The following is a 17,365-nucleotide window of genomic DNA, read 5'->3' on the forward strand; positions in this document are numbered from 1 at the left end:
TCGCACACAAGCCTCCTCTCTCCCTCATGCGCACGCATACACATACAGACACACACCTCTCTTCTTCACACACAGGTTGTCTCTCCCTCACACACATTACCACATGCTCACACACAGGCTCTTTGTCTCTCACAAACACACAAGCTCCCTCTCTCACTCACATGTACACACACAAGCTCACATACTCACCTCTCCTCTCTTCTGTGCCTCTTTTATCAGCCACTATGAGATGGACTTTGCAGTGGGCTACTGAGCATCTATTGCTCTCTTTGGCAGACTCAGGATGGGCTCCACAGTGCCTGACCATTGTCACTTTCTTTGACCACTGTGGGATGGGAACTGCCCCCCCCCCCCCCCCCCCAAAGCAACTACAGATGAAGAAAAATGCAAAAAAAAAAAATCTATTAAAAGGGCTTGGATTTCATTGAATCCCTTAAAAGCCTTGATCGCGCACCACTACAAATCAGAGAATGTTGGGAGGGGAGTGTACAGGGAACTCCCTAAAACAAGTCACAGCTATGTCCTCCTAAATGATCAGTCCTGCAAGGATTCTGGGTGAAGGGATGCTCCCTTCATAATACTATGAGTCAGACTCCATAAGGACTAAGAAGGCCCCAGGAAGCAGACAGAAAAACAGTGTATGCAAAGACCAGTTACATTTGAGTTTGTTTGTACACAGCACTGCAAAATGAGCAGTTTTCTTTCTGTTTTGTGTTTCATTGTAACTAAATTTTCAACTCAGAGAACAGCCACATTCTGCCTCCCTATTCCTCTTTTAAGCCTTGACTGGCCACATTACCACATATGGTGTTAGCTGTGGGATCCTCTTGCCTAAGCAGGAAGCACAGGCAGATGCCTATAGCCATAGCAGAGAAAAACAAAAAAGAAAACTCTACAGATTTTTTTTTCTTTTTTCCTAGGGCCTCACATTTCCACTTATACAGGCCAAGGGGGCTAGCCCTGCCTGTGCAGTCAGAATTTAAGTAGTAAGTAAGGGCTGGACAGGACAGCAATGTTTTGTTTGGTTTTTTTTTCTTCCCCTCTCCTTCCCCTAGTGAGATATGCAAGTGCAGGTACCGAAGACAGATGGGAAAATAAGATGATCTCCTTATTGCAGGAGCTCAGTTGGGTGGGGAACCTGACCAAGAGCAATCTTCAGCCATCCCTGTGTATCTGGTTTGACATGGGGCAGGACAGAGTTTTTTCTACCAGAAGTTTGAAATTAATGTCTCAAATGTGTCAGTTGATGAACACCATGTGCCAGACGATGTGGTCCTACCTACAGGTATTCGGCTTCATGGCAGCAACTTTGGAAGTGGTGCATATGCGTCCTCTTCAGCATTCTCTGCTGTCTCGTTGGATCCCGAAGTCTCGGGGCTATGCGGTTTGGCTCCATTTGCCGATGGAAATCTGCTCCCGCTTCCAGGGGTAGTTGCAGAAGAATCATCTGAGGAAAAGGAGTCCCTTGTCCTCTCTGACCTGGTTGGTACTCACGAAGGATATGAGTCACCACTGTGGGAGGGGGGCTGACTGTATGGAGTTAACAGCCCAAGGGCGATGGAATAGTGAAGTGTCCCACTGGCACATCAATCGCCTAGAAGTTCGGTGGTATGACTAGCATGCTTACAGTTCAGCCACAGATTACAGGATCAAGTAGTTTGCATGATGTCGGACAATGCAATGATGGTGGCCTATATTAGTTGCCAGGGAGGAACCAAGAACCAGCAAGTGTTGCCAGAAAGACCAGTTTATGGAATGGGCAAAAGGTCATCTGCAGATTATTTCACATTGCAGGAAAAGACTTTCTCAGCAGGGAGAGTCTGGACCCAGGAGTGTGGGTGTTGTATGCCGATGCATTTCAGCTGGGGCCGATGCATTTCGCTGAGGCCTTTTGTTTCTAGACCTGCTGGCAACTTTCACAATGCAAAGGTTCCTCGATTCTACAGTCATAGGGGAGATCCATGGTCCCTGGAAATAGACGCTCTTGTATAGGTCTGGCCGGAAGACAGATTGCTTTATGCCTTTCCTCTGTGGCCCTTGCTGGGCAGGATAGTTCGCAAGATCGAAAGCCACAGGGGGCTAGTACTCCTGGTGGCACCAGACTGGCCCAGGCATCCATGGTATGCAGATTTGCGAAGACTCCTGGTGGAGGCCCTCTCTTCGCCTCCCGCCACACATGGATCTGTTACAATAGAGTCCAGTTCTTCACAAGGATTCGACTCAGTTCTGTCTTCAATTTAGCCCTTGAGGGGGCTCGCCTGTTAAAGCATGGTTATTCCTCTGCAGTGATCACCACTTGCACATAAGCCACTTTCTTGGCTTATGTGCAAGTTTGGAGAGTTTTTGAGCCTGGTGTGAGGAGCGGGGTGTTCTTCCTCATTTAGTTAAGATCCCTCTTATTCTGGGTTTTCTGCAGGATGGGTTGAATAAAGGATTGGCCCTTAATTCCTTGAAGGTGCAAGTTGTGGCTCTTGCCTGTTTCAGAGGCCTGTGAATGGTGTTTCCTTGTCAAATCATCCTGATGTGGCCCATTTTTTGAAGGGAGTGAAGCATCTTAGGCCTCCCTTGAGGTTACCGGTTCCATTGTGTAGTCTTAATTTGGTGCTGGATTTTTGGCGGGCCCTATATTCCAACCACTCCATAGCCTTTCCTTGCAGTTGTTGACCTTGAAGACTGTGTTCCTGGTGACTATATGTTCAGCTCGTCAAATTTCTGAGCTGCAGGCTTTGTCTTGCCAGGAGCCATTCCTTCAGGTGACTCTGGGGGCATTACAGCTGTGTACTGTTCCATTCTTCTTGCCCATGGTAGTCTCAGGCTTTCATTTGATTCAGTCCATCTCCTTGCCATCCCTGGATAAGGTCAGGGATGCGGAAGAGTATCGCCTTTTGTGCTGCTTGGATATCAAGAGACTTGTGCGGTATCTGGAGGTTTCTGAACCTTTTCAAAAGATAGATCACCTGTTTGTTCTCCATGTCAGGAGAAAGCAGGGCGTTCCGGCTTCGCGGGCTACCCTAGCTTGCTGGATTAAGGAGGTAGTCACGGCCACGAATGTGGATGCTGAAAAGCTGTTGCCTACTCAGGTTAGGGCTCATTGCACTAAGGCTCAGACAGTTTCATGGGCGGAGGTTAGTTTGTTGTCTCCCATCGATATCTGCTGTGCTGCAACATGGTCCTCCTTACACATTTTTTCCAGGCCCGAGAGGATGCAGCCTTTGCATGTGCGGTGTTCACTGTACCACAGGCATCCTCCCACCTTTTTAGGGAGTAGTTTTGGTATATCCCACTGGTCCGAAATCCATCTATCTACCCGCTAGGAAATGGAGAAATTACTTACCTGATCATTTCATTTTCCTTAGTGTAGACAGATGGACTCAGCTTCCCACCCTCAGCTGCCACATGAGTGTGTGAAGTCCTCCTGTGGGGATACGGATCCCAAGGGCTTACTGGTAAGTGTTCATCCAGTCCCTAGCTCGGGGTACCTAAAATCTTACGTGGGTTCTGTGTTTCTTGTTGGTTGAGTACAGTTCTTGTTATCTCTTTTTAATACTGTTTTAATCAAGTTTTTTGCTAGTCTGTCCACTGCAGGACTATATATATCCTGAGACGTCAGCTTGCTCCATCTCCATCTGCTGGCAGGGGAGCATAAACCCACTGGTCCTGAGTCCATCTGTCTACACTAAGGAAAATTTCTCCAGTTTTCCTTCTAAACAATCTGCAATATCACTCACAAAGATGTTGAATAGAACTGGCCCCAGAGCCAATTCCTGAGGCGCTCTTCTATACTATATTATCTATATTGATAGTATTTTGGGGATTCATTTATTTTTCAGATTAGTGTTTCCCTACATACATGTTTTTTCCTTGTCTGTTGCTGCACATTTCCACATGCAGTAACCAGGAACTATCATGTTATTTAACTGCCTTAGATGGGGTGGAAGTTGGTATAGTCTATATACACAACTTCCATTTATGGCTGTTTCTAATGTGACACAAGCCCTATCTTTGTGACTAAACCTGGAGAATTTAGTCACATGATCCATTCTCAGAAACCAAAACTTTGTGTCCAACTCAACACCTTACCAAAACATGTCTTTGAAAGCTCTGTATTGGTCTCATATTATAGACATTACAACTTGTGTAGTATAAAACAGAGTTTCCGAATCTTTTGGGTCCCAAAATATTTTCAGTTGAGTAATGCGTTGAAGTCTCACTGAAGACATTCAAGCAGAAAATTGAAGAGTAAAAGACAGTGCAATATAACAGCATCTTGTAAAGGATCATAGCCAGCACAGTGTGGGTGGATGGATATGAGTCTGTGTGTGGCTATTGCATGTGGGGGAGAGAGGGAGCATGTGGGAGAGACACAGAGCAAGCATGTTTCTGATTGCATTTGGGAGAGTGAACATGGAATGTGTTGTGATAGCATGTGGAAGAGAGAGAAAAAGCATTTGTGTTTATTGAAGAGTCTGTGTATGTCAGAGAATGAAGAGAAAGTTTGTGTGCATTGTTCCCTACCCCAACTAATTTATGACCATCTAAGGCTAACTGAAAATCAAAAGTTCCCATGTATGAAAAGCAGGGTTTGTTTTTTTTTATCCTTATAAGTTTTAATTATTGGGGGTTATTTGATGTCTTTGCTATTTTGAAATATTTTATTGGTGTTTGGAAAATGTTTTAAAATGTGTGAGTTTTTAATTATTCTATTTGTTAGCTGTTTTGAAATATTCTTTTTATTTGTATAATTGTATTATTATGATTGTTTTATATTTCTTAATTTGATGTTTTATGAGGCATAGTAATGTTCCTGTTTTCATTGTTGCACTGCATATAGAATTTGGCCTTTCAATGTTTCCAGTCTATTTTTGTCTGCATATTTCTATTTAATCTTTTTTCTGGTCACTTTATTCTGTATTTGGTGGGGTTCTGCATGTGTGACCTAGGTGAGGTATTCTGCTAGGCTGTCGTTTCTGCATAGGGACCTAAAGCAGCCTGGCCTGTTCTATTTTCCTAATAGGGAGGGAAGGATAAGACAGACATTCTCTTTTCTCCTTTTTATAATTTTGTATTTATGTGAGGAAAACATATCAGTTTCAATAATATATGTTTGCAACTCTTGAATATTTTAACTGAAAATGAATGTCAAAATTAATATTCAAGAATTGTGTGTAATGGATCTGGCTGATCAGGGTGCTGACTGGCTTGTGGCACTCCAGGACCAACATTACTGATTTAAATCTAGGCACACCACTTCAAAAAGGTTGCCTACCCCTGGTCTAGAATGCTCTATGGCAATAAAGAATATTATAATTACTATTGTCTCTCTGAATGTTGTCATTACTGTCGCCCTTTGTAACAATCGCTCTTATGGGAAACCTTGGCTATAGCAATCATAAGCCTTTGATCTACTTCTTGCCCCTCAAAAGTAACTTTCCTTCACTATTTCAGCTGTCAGATTCTTCTACAGACAATACACTCTTGATACCAAACAAATCCACTAGCCCACACTAAATAATAATAATGTATGTGGATCTATAAAAGTAAAAATTTGAAAAACTAAAAAATACAACTAGTGAACTGGAAATGTTGAATGATATTACCTCCATTTGTTAGTATTTAATACCTGTTTTTCTCCCTCTGTCTCCCCTTTCTTTGGAAAACAGGAAATCAGATCCTTTCCTTGGGGACCATCCCTAAAGATCAGATTTATGTATTGAAACTCAAGGGCATTTCCATCTGCTATTCTGCACTGAAATCTGCCTTGTGTGGAAATTATGTCAGCTTTGGCGTTTTCAAGTTGTATGGGGACAACCACTTTGACAACGTTCTCCAGGCTTTTGTCAAAATGCTGCTTTCAGTGTCCCACAGTGATCTGCTGGTAAGCAATTATTCACCTTCAACTTCTTAATGCAAAGTCTGTGACTATCACAGACACAGCAATGCTACAATATTGTGGGAGTTGAAAGGCTGAGAATTTCTTCTCTTCTTTCAAGTCAACTTATTTGATTTTATTTGCCCAATTGTACTCCTAATGCTAATGTTTTTTGGCAAAGTAATATTAGTACTTTCCAAGGACTATGCAAAGTACTGCAATAATACTTTTTAATTCCTTTGCTTAGCCGGACAAAAATCTTTGATCATTTTGGATAAGCAAACTTGTGCTTCAGATTTTCTTTATGATATTTACATGGTGAGGGCAAATTTTAAAGCCAGTTTCCTGAATAAATTGACCTGTCTAAAACTTGTCCACACTTATTCTATCAGTGTGCCTGCATGTGAGCAGACGTACTCAGAGGTTTAGGTTGGGGAGCAAAACAATATGCATGCATGGAATTTCCAAAAATAAGTCTACCAAGTATGTGATGCCTTTCAACACATGTACCTTATGCTAATATTCAAAATCAAACTATCTGCTTTTTCTTTTTGAAAATTAGCATAAAGTATATGCACTAAAAGCATCTACAAATTGTATAATTTGACAGGCTATTTGGAAATTTCCCTCTAAATTTTCAAAAGTAAGCAATTGTGTCCCTAAATGGAATTTTAATAACTGTTTATACACAGAAAACATGACAGATTTCAAGCAATATAGATTGAGTGTATGGAAATTCAGACATCTGATGCATTGTGTTTGTGTGTGTGTGTGTGTCCAGTTGCAAGAGCACACCACTGGAGAACCCACATATTATATGCATTTTGAGTCTGCTTAGACAATTAGGGGATACATTTCTAACATCACACTTAAGTTAACCGGCATATATGTGCAGGTAGTTCTTCCAAGAGAATTTATGCACTTGGGAGTGAATTTTCAAAGGCATTGCACATATAAAAGCATATATTGTTGCAATTTTCAAAAACCTATTTACATGCATAAAACCTTTTGAAAATTATCACCATCATTTTTAAAATTCCAACTCTGAATGAACTCCACCCATTGGAACACCTCTCACCTGTGCTTGTAATTTTACGGTGGGTAACTTTCAGATGACTTCCACTTTATTTGTGGAAGTCATCTGAAAATTAACCCCTTGGGGGTAATTTTATAACTGCCCACTTTAATGCAAAGTCCACAGGTATTGTTTACCTACAGATCTTACACTTGTTTTCAAAGAGAAAGTACACACTCCATTTGAAAATTGTGCCAGGAAAACTACCCGCACAGATTTACTCCTGCTGATTTGGTAGGTAGTTTTCATGAATAAGTGTACACATATATGTTTGGAAATCCAAACATAAGTGTAAACTCCTCCCCAAGCCTACTCTTTGAACTGCTTCTTCACAATTAGGCCAGTGTAATGTCGGCGCGCGTTAAACAGGCGCTCATGATCGAGCGCCTGCTCTCTTAACACGTGCCAATCCACCTCTCCCAGGCACCCGATTTAATATTTAAATGGGCTGCCATGGTAGCAAGGAAGCACTAGAGAAAATTTTGCATCCCTAGCACCTCCTCGGTATCAGGTGCCCAGGAGAGGTGGCTGTCAGTGGGTTAAGAAAACGGACACTTAATTTTACAAGGGTCCATTTTCCTAATATGTGCACAGTCAGGGAGGATAACTTTCAAACAAATGCGCACTGCAGTATATAAACAACTGAAGAGTAGCAAATCATCTGGTCCAGATGGTATACATCCCAGAGTACTGAAAGAACTGAAAAATGAAATTGCGGACCTGCTATTAATAATTTGTAAACTATCATTAAAATAGTCTATGGTACCTGGAGGGTTGCAATGTAACATCAATTTTTTAAAAAGGCTCAATGGGTGATCCAGAAAACTGCAGACGTGAGTCTGACATCTGTGCCATGCAAATGGTAGAAAGAATCATAAAGGCATACTTTAATGGGACAAAGCCAACATGGATTAAGAACATAAGAAATTTGCCATGCTGGGTCAGACCAAGGGTCCATCAAGCCCAGCATCCTGTTTCCAACAGAGGTCAAACCAGGCCACAGGAACCTGGCAAGTACCCAAACAATAAGAAGATCCCATGCTACTGATGCCAGTAATAGCAGAGGCCATTCCCTAAGTCAACTTGATTAATAGCAGTTAATGGACTTTTCCTCCAAGAACTTAACCAAACCTTTTTTGAACCCATATGACACTAACTGCACTAACCACATCCTCTGGCAACAAATTCCAGAGCTTAATTGTGCGTTGAGTGAAAAATAATTTTCTCCGATTAGTCTTAAATGTGCTACTTGCTAACTTCATGAAATGCCCCCTAGTCCTTCTATTATCTGAAAGTGTAAATAACCGATTCACATCTACTCGTTCAAGACCTCTCATGATTTTAAAGACCTCTTATCATATCCCCCCTCAGCCATCTCTTCTCCAAGCTGAACAGCCCTAACCTCTTAAGCCTTTCCTCACGGGGGTGTTGTTCCATCCCCTTTATCATTTTAGTTGCCCTTCTCTGTACCTTCTCCATTGCAACTATATCTTTTTTAACAAAAGTTCTCTGTGCTGAGCTCCATCAAATGATGTCACCCACATGTGAGGACTAACATCCTGCTATCCTAGGAGATCACCTGTTACAGGTAAGCAACTGTGTTTTATTTGGAAAGGAATAGAGAATAAAATAGAGAATATCATAAGACCTCTGATTTGCTCCATGGTGCGACCTCAGCTTGAATATCTCAAAAAAGATATAGCAGAATTAGAAAAGGTACAGAGAAGGGCAACCAAATGATAAAGAGATGAAACTTTTCCCCTATGAGGAAAGGCTAAAAAGATTACGATTCTTCAGCTTGGAGAAGACAGATGGCTCAGGGAAGATATGGTAGTCTATAAAATGAGTGAAGTGGAAGGAGCAAATGTTAATTGTTTACTCTTTCAAAGAGTACAAAGACTAGAGGATGCACAATGACTTTATTTATTTATTTATTTATTTAACGTCTCTTATATACCGATAGCCGTTCGCACATCGTATCGGTTCACAAAGAACAAAAAACTTATGGGCAGCGCCCTTACAAATAACAGATAACAATACAAATAACCGGGGAAGGAGGCAATGCAACTTAATAGGTCAATAAATAGGGAGAAACTATAAATATAACATGCATAAAACTATATACAAAGCATCAGTCGTCATCAAAAACTAATCAGAGAAATAAATTTTTTTTAAGCAATGCATAATTAAGCTCTGGAATTCATTGCCAAAGGATGTGGTGAAAGTTTAAAAAAGGTTTGGACAAGTTCATGGAGGAAAAGTCCATAAATAATTATTAAGGTGAACTTGGAGAACTCCACTGCTGATCCCTGGGATAAGCAGTTCAGAATGTATCTACCCTTTAGGATACTGCCAGAAATTTGTGATCCAGATTGGCCACTGTTGGAAACAGGATACTGAGCTTGATGGACCTTTGGTCTGACCCAGTATGGCAAGTCTTATGTTCTTATATGGCTATGCATAGTTATACTATAATATTTTATAACCTGTGTGTATCACATAATATGCATATTTTTACCTTGCAACATAAGCGCATACATAGGCTTATGCACGAATAAATGCAATGCATTGAAACCCTGTATGCCAATATATTGAACGTGCATAGTTTTCCTATCTATTTTAAAAATATACATGCCTATATTTTATGTGAAAAAATAAAATAGGACTTACATAAGTTGGGCAATTTTAAAATATGCATGTGTCAAGAAAATGACCAGTTTTACCAATTAGTTCACCAGTTTGCTCAGTCCTTTTCCAGGTCATGGAGACTTTCTTGGTTCTTCAGTCTGAACCCCCAGTTCACCCAGATCTCCCACCCTATCAGTACTACACAATAAATATGTGTAGAAATACAAAAGTAAGTTGGTAAATATATGTGCATCGGTATCTTTTAAAATATCAGGTTACGTGTGTAATTGTTAGCTCCACCTGGGAATTCCCCCAGACCGCCCCTTTTTTACACACATATATGTGCGCATGAAAGTGAAAATACATTTGTATTTTCAACTTTTATTAAACACAGAATTCACTAGTAGAGGCTACTAGTGCATATTTTTACATACACAACTTTTTGAAAATATACCCCTAAATTTGTACCTAAGGCAGTGGAGGGTGAAGTGGCTTGTCCAAGGCCGTAAGAAGTGTCAGTGTGATTTGAACCCTGGCTTCCCTGGATCACAGCCTGCTGCTTTAAGCTTTTGATGCTCTCCAGTTCATCTCAGGTTAGGTATGCTGCAGAGACAGTGTTTACAGTCCCTCATAATCATTGCAAAATGGAGACACCTAGTGTCCAGATTTAGGGTTCTGGAAGGAGGCCTGGTTCATGGACCTCAGTCGAAGAACTGTCACTGAAATGACTGGGCTAAAGTAAATTGTAAGAGGATATTAACAGGCAAAAAGATCCCCAGGTTATTGTAAATGAATGCTCATTGTGCCATATCTCAGCCATGGCTCCAATGCAGCTGAAAACCCGAAGGAGCAGGGAAAAACATCCCATTAGAAAAAAAAAGGTTTAAAAGCGGAAACCATTTCCTCCTTGATAATAGTGGGTCTAATTGAGCAGAAGCATATTTGAAGGAAACCCATTAAAATATATTCAAAATAAGATGTCCAGGAAGAGAAACTATAACATGTATCCTATACATTTAAAACACTGAAGGAGCCACATGTTGTGCTCTTGTGCTAGAAGATATTGTATAACCAATAGAAATACTATAGCATTTCTAGTTGTATTCCAGCAAATGTGCCCATATTTGAATGGATGGCACAGGGTAGTTAGATTACCAAGAATAAAAACTATGTCTGTAATACACAGAAGTCTGTATCTAATGATTTTTATTAAATAAGTTCAATTGTACAGCTATTAAAAGCAAAGTTAACCAGATTTCACATTTCAGTATGGGTGTTTTTGCAAAAGTGCATCATGAGAAAAAGGCTTGTAGAACATGCCCTATTCTCACTGTGGCTGATTGTAAAAAGACACTGGCATTTTGTAATATAAAGCTAATGAATCTTTAGCTTATTGCATTATTAGCAGGGGAGTGCAATTAGCACCCCTTTGTTTCCAGGCACACCTTACAGTCATGCCTAATTATTTGTATTACCTTGGCTAGTTTCCATAAAGTATCATAGAGATTTGCTCTGTGGGCTGCAGAAACTACATATTATCAGAAGTGCAGTAAATCTTGTAACCACCAATATGACATTTTTACATGACAGTTACCCATTTGTTTTGTGCAGCTATAGCTTAGAATGATTTTTTGTGGTTGCATATTATAAAAATTTGAATCCCCCAAATCCCTGGGATTTATACTAATTTAAGGTGCATGCATGGCCTAGCAAGAGAGTAGTATGAGGAGGATAATGAAAGAAACCTAGAAACACAACTGCAGAAAAAAGACCATGTAGCCTCTCTAGCCATGGAGGGAGAGAACAGACAATAAAATAAAGAGGAAAGAAACACACAAAAAACAACTTGGAGGTAAGATGCAGAAAAAAAAGGAGCAGACAGGTCAGAAAGTAAGAGGACATCAAGGAAGCTGGAGAAAGGAGGCAAAGTGACAATGACACGTGGCAGTAAAGGAAGCAAAATACAAAAATGTCAAGAGGAGGATGAAAAGGGCACATGGAGACTTTTTAAAAATTATTTACACATTCTTATATTCTGTAAATTTTCAATTGTTCAGTGTAGATTACATAAAACATTCATAAACTGTGAACCAAAAACTAGATTAGGGTTAGGGGACTGCAGATAAATAGAGGAAAGAAAATAGCAGCACAGAGAGATTGGAAGCACTAAAAGAAGTTTAGAGAAAACTAAGAAATAATTCAAACTGAGCAATCTTCAGGACAATCCGAATAGAATTTGGCTACAGATAATATTTTGTGGGGCAAGGGTAAACGCTGAACCAGACTGGACAAGACTAGACTAAACAGGTAACAGGGAGCAAGAAACCCCAACAAGACACGAGACTGGGCAAGAAAATTCTAGTAGACTTTGAGGCTGTAAGGTAAGACAGAAAAGCCCAGGAGAGCACAGAGCAAGGCCAGAAAGCCTGGGAGGCTGCAGAGCAAGGAGAGAGAGGCCAATAGAGGTCACAGAGAATGTGAGAGGCCACAAGGTAAGGCAGGGGGCCTGGATGGGCCACAATGCTAGGAAAGACAAAAGGTCCAGAGGCCACAAGGCTAGGCAAGGTAGAATAGCAAGGTAAGAATGAGCAAGACTGAGAGCCAAGGTGACTCAATGAAGAGGCATAAGAACATAAGAAATTGCCATGCTGGGTCAGACCAAGGGTCCATCAAGCCCAGCATCCTGTTTCCAACAGAGGCCAAACCAGGCCACAAGAACCTGGCAATTATCCAAACAGTAAGAAGATCCCATGCTACTGATGCAATTAATAGCAATGGCTATTCCCTAAGTCAACTTGATTAATATCCGTTAATGGACTTCTCCTCCAAGAACTTATCCAAACCTTTTTTGAACCCAGCTACACTAACTGCACTAACCACATCCTCTGGCAACAAATTCCAGAGCTTTATTGTGCGTTGAGTGAAAAAGAATTTTCTCCGATTAGTCTTAAATGTACTACTTGCTAACTTCATGAAATGCCCCCTAGTCCTTCTATTATTCAAAAGTGTAAATAACCGAGTCACATCTACTCGTTAAAGACCTCTGTCATATCCCCCCTCAGCCGTCTCTTCTCCAAGCTGAACAGCCCTAACCTCTTCAGCCTTTCCTCATAGGGGAACTGTTCCATCCCCTTTATCATTTTGGTTGCCCTTCTCTGTACCTTCTCCATCGCAACTATAGCTTTTTTGAGATGCGGCGACCAGAATTGTACACAGTATTCAAGGCGTGGTCTCACCATGGAGCTATATAGAGGCATTATGACATTTTCCGTTTTTTTAACCATTCCCTTCCAGGCACTGGACAAGCTGAATTCATTAGGACTGAGGCAAGGAGGTAACTGGCATGGTAATGAGCAAGACTCGCTGAGGACTTCTGGTGGAGGGAAAATATGCAGCAGGCTGAACCTTAGTATAGGAAGACTGCAAAGCAGGCAAAACCGTGACAGATATTAGAGATATCTCTGGTAATGAAGCATCTCGCAATCCAAAGATTCACCTTCCCCACCATTGCCTTTTGGTTTGGTTTCTGTTCCACTGTCTGGATTCCTTGTGGCATTCGCCACGGCCAACTGTAACAGAAACAGATTTGAGAGCAGAAGGAGAATGGACCTGAGACTGGTCTGACTGAAGATTTGTGGTGGTTGATGATGGCTTCTCAGAGGAGAAGGATTCTACCTAGTCATTGGATTTTGGAGATGGGGGTCAATCTACCTGCTGCTGCAACGTCCTTTATTAAATCAGGAAAGCTGTGGAACAATGTATTGTAAACTCTCCAAGATTTTCCTCTTGAAATTATTGTGAAACTGGAATAGACTGTTTCTGTGAAAATTCTGTATGTTAACACTTTACTTCAAATTTGAAGTTCAGAGCTTAGCTATCACAGAGTGTTCAAGTATGCTTGTAGAAGGGAAAGGATGTGATTTGGTGAGTTTCTCACACAGCCAGAAACAGTCCAGGGATTTGGAGAAAATAGCCAGCCAAAGAAATATAAGGAACACAATGAGGTGAACAAGAGTAGGTTTTTAGGAGGCGTAGGCCAGGAGAAACATGACCTAAAGCTATTCAGAAAGGAGCAACTAACGGCAGAGGAAGGTGAAGCTGATTGGGTGATCAAGATGAGGTTAATTAAGAATGCATTTAGAGAAAGCCAAATCTCTCATAGAAGACTGCCAGGGAGGTAGATGCTAGTCAGAGGAGTTTATTAGGCTGAGTGTTGCCACTCTAAATAGGCAATATTCCAATAAGAGGACTAGAAGGTCTGTTACTGGTCAGATAGACTGGTAGCCTGAGGGCTGCTACTCTAAAATGGGAATTTCCTAATGAGAGGATTTGAGCAAACCACATGACAAAAGACAGCAGAGAAGGGTCATTTAGTTGCTTCATAGAGTTGCCACCCTGTGTTTAAACGCTTGCTGCACATGTTTGGAGTGCCCTTTGTTGTGGAGCGCTAGGAGAGCGATCCCACTCCTGGGTGATGTGTGTCCTTGGGCCACGGCTCGACCCCAGAGGGCTCTGAAGAGGTGCTGCGGGAGGCGTGGCATGCCCGAGCATGGGCTAGACGGAAGCAGGGCTGGAGTGACATGGAAGACAGGCCCTCCTCCGGACCTGCACGCTACGGAAGACCCAACAACGCAATGTTGGTCTTGTGGACAGTCCTCCGACCGTTCCTAGCCCTTTCGGACCTGCCGCAGGGTACGGCACGAAGCGGCAGGCCGGATGGAGGCCAGGGCAGCGAAGACTGGAACATGGATTCAGACGAGACTCAGGAACGACATAGACTCAGGCATAGACGTGGACTCAGGACGAGGTGCAGGATCCATAGACGTGGACTCAGGCATAGATGCAGGATCCTTAGACGTGGACTCAGGCATAGACGTGGACTCAGGAACGAGGTGCAGGATGCATAGACATGGACTCAGGCAAGACGTGGACTCAGGAACGAGGTGCAGGATGCATCGACATGGACTCAGGCAAGACGTGGACTCAGGAACGAGGTGCAGGATGCATAGACATGGACTCGGGCAAGACGTGGACTCAGGACTGGATGCACAGAGGTGGAATCAGGAACGAGGACTGAAGGAAGACATGGGCACTGTCCCTCAGGGCGCCCTACTCAGGCCACCCGCGGGACTGAGTCGCAGACCACCCTGTCCCATGTGCGCCCTACACAGCCCTGGAAGGCTGGTCGCGGACCACGCAGAGAGTGGGAGAGCACAGGAAAGAGGAAGCAGGTTCGCTGCACTCCTGGCAGCACAAGGCAAGAATACGCTGCTCTCCTGGCAGCACAAGGCAAGAATACGCTGCTCTCCTGGCAGCACAAGGCAAGGATACGCTGCTCTCCTGGCAGCACAAGGCAGGTTTAGGCATCAGGATCAGGAACAAGGATATCTGGAACAGCAGGAACATCAGGACTGGAACACAGATACTGGAACAGGAGACACACCTCAGGGCTGGAACATGGACATCAGGAACAGCAGGAACATCAGGACTGGATCAAGAGACAGACCTTGGGACTGGAACGGCAGGCAGACATCAGGACTGGACGAGGAGCTCCAACAGGTAACAAAAAACACAGGACCTTGCAGAAGGCTGGAACACGGACGACTTCCTGGAGCGAAGGATCTCAGGAGTGACCAACTCCTTGCGAAGGCAAAGACACACTGAAAGCTGAGCCCTTTAGTAGGACTGAGGTGGACAACGCCCAGGGAGGGGTCAGCCGGGGGCCACACCTGGCTGGCCCTTTAAGAGGAGCAGAGAGGCACGCGCTCGCACCCTAGGAGGCTGGAGAGAAGAGCTGGCAGCTGGTGGCGTCCTCAGCCACGTGGAGGGCCCAAGGAAGCCGCGGAGCAACCCTGGACTGGAGCTGGGTGAAGGCAGTTCAGTGGAGCAGCTCCCAGCCGCATGGACAGAAACAGAGAAGGTAAGGCTGGCTGCAGGCACCGGCAGAGAGAAGTGCTGGCTGCAGGGAACTGTGAGAGAACAGAAGCAGGAGAAGGGCTGACTGCAGGAACGGCTCCATGCCGTGAAGACAGCCCCAGGAGGAGAGGTAAGACTGCAGGCAGAGTAAGGAGCTGCAGGCACCGGCAGGGACGGCTCCCTGCCAGGCAAGGACCCGGGCTGAAGCAGGCACTGGGAGAGACGGTCTCGCTGCTGGCTAAAGGTCCCGGGATCGCAGCAGCACGTCGGGGAAAGGCAGAAACAGGAGCCGACCGCATGGCAACAGCTGCGGGGAGCCCCAGCTGATTCAGGGAGAAAGCAAGCAATAGCGTCAGCAGCCTGGCTGGCTGTCTGTGAGAAGGTAAGAGCCTGCCCATGCTTCTTGTGGGCAGGAGCGTAACACCCTTGGTACCTTAGGAGCATTGAATTGTGTTGCATTGGTAAAGGAACAGATGTTAAAATGCTTGGCCAGGCTAATGCTCTGGGGCATCTTGGCAGGTGTTTGGATCCAGGTCCCAGGCAAACTCCATTTCAGTGACTGATGGTGAATCAGTGATGGGGACTGAGAAGCACTGTCTTTGTCAATTTAACTGTGAAAACTTAAATAGACTAAGTTGTTTTATTGGCAAAATGTACTTCCAAAGAATTCCTGGGAAACTCATCCAACATTTGAATTGCAACTATTCGTCAATTACAATAAAAAAAAAAAAAAGCAGGCATTTAGCCAAAACAAAGTCAAGGAGTGTTTCTAATTCACACATGGTGAAACTGTTGCACAGAAAACTCTGCATCATGTGGTCGACGGCAATGGCTCTTTGCCGTTGCCGTCAACCACGCGGCACGCCGCCCACCCAGCTCGAGTCGGCCCTCCCCGCGCGATCGGCGCCGGCCCATCGGGGCCAGGGGAGGTGGACCCGAGACAAGGCTCCCGAGGCCAAAAATCAGGTAAGGGATTTCCTTTTTTAAACAAAATAAAAGCGATCCGCGCTACCCGGCGAGCCCGCCCCCGGAAGGCCCAACATCACGACCGGCTCCCCGAAGGCCCTTTAAAGGGCAGAAAAGCCTCCAGGCGTCGCGCGCCGAAGGTGCGCGACAAAGGGGCCTGCCCCTTTGTGCGCTCCTTCGTGCACTCCCTTCGTGTGCTACAGTCTTTGAAGATTTCCCTACAGATCTTTCCACAGCTTTCAGCAATCTACCAGCCCCCGACGTCATTCGCCCAGCACTCTGCTTCTGACATCATTCACCCAGCACTCAGCAACCAACCAGTCTCTGACTTCATTCGCCCAGCACTCAGCAACCAACCAGTCTCTGACTTCATTCACCCAGCACTCAGCAACCAACCAGTCTCTGACTTCATTCGCCCAGCACTCAGCAACCAATCAGTCTCTGACTTCATACACCCAGCACCCCTGCCTTAAAAAATTCTTCTTCTGACAAATATTTATACTTGGCCTAAATTCTGCTGACAGATTTCATACCACAGCAGCTGATTAAAACTAGGCCAACCTCTGTCACCATGAACACTTCCCACATTCCAATTCTCAAATACTCGAACTTCTCCACCAAAATCATGAGAACTAAGCTTAACGCCTCATACTACAATTCACTCATTCTAATTATGACTTCTCCCATCACACAAATCATAGGATTAATGACTTTCTCAATCCTACTGCTGAACACACAATCCCTTATAAAAAAAGGCCACCATACTAGGTGATATACTTATTGATGAATCCCCCGACATATGTGCAATCACTGAGACCTGGTTAAAAAGCTCAGATGTCTCCATAATAAATCAACTACCAACGGACTTATACAATATTTTCTCAATTCTGAGACCGAAAAAGAAAGGAGGT

General features: G+C 43.6%; 1 protein-coding gene across 3 annotated transcripts in view; it reads left to right on the top strand.

Annotated features, from left to right (window-relative positions):
* RANBP17 (RAN binding protein 17) overlaps positions 1 to 17,365 on the top strand; it is a 1,033,051-nt gene that overhangs the window by 824,358 nt on the left and 191,328 nt on the right. For all 3 annotated transcript variants that reach the window (XM_029583607.1, XM_029583608.1, XM_029583606.1), the window contains one exon: positions 5,661 to 5,875. In XM_029583607.1, coding sequence (XP_029439467.1) covers positions 5,661 to 5,875 — 215 coding nt within the window. The remainder of the gene's footprint in view (positions 1 to 5,660; positions 5,876 to 17,365) is intronic.

Source organism: Rhinatrema bivittatum, chromosome 18, assembly GCF_901001135.1.
Source record: "Rhinatrema bivittatum chromosome 18, aRhiBiv1.1, whole genome shotgun sequence".
Taxonomy (NCBI): domain Eukaryota; kingdom Metazoa; phylum Chordata; class Amphibia; order Gymnophiona; family Rhinatrematidae; genus Rhinatrema; species Rhinatrema bivittatum.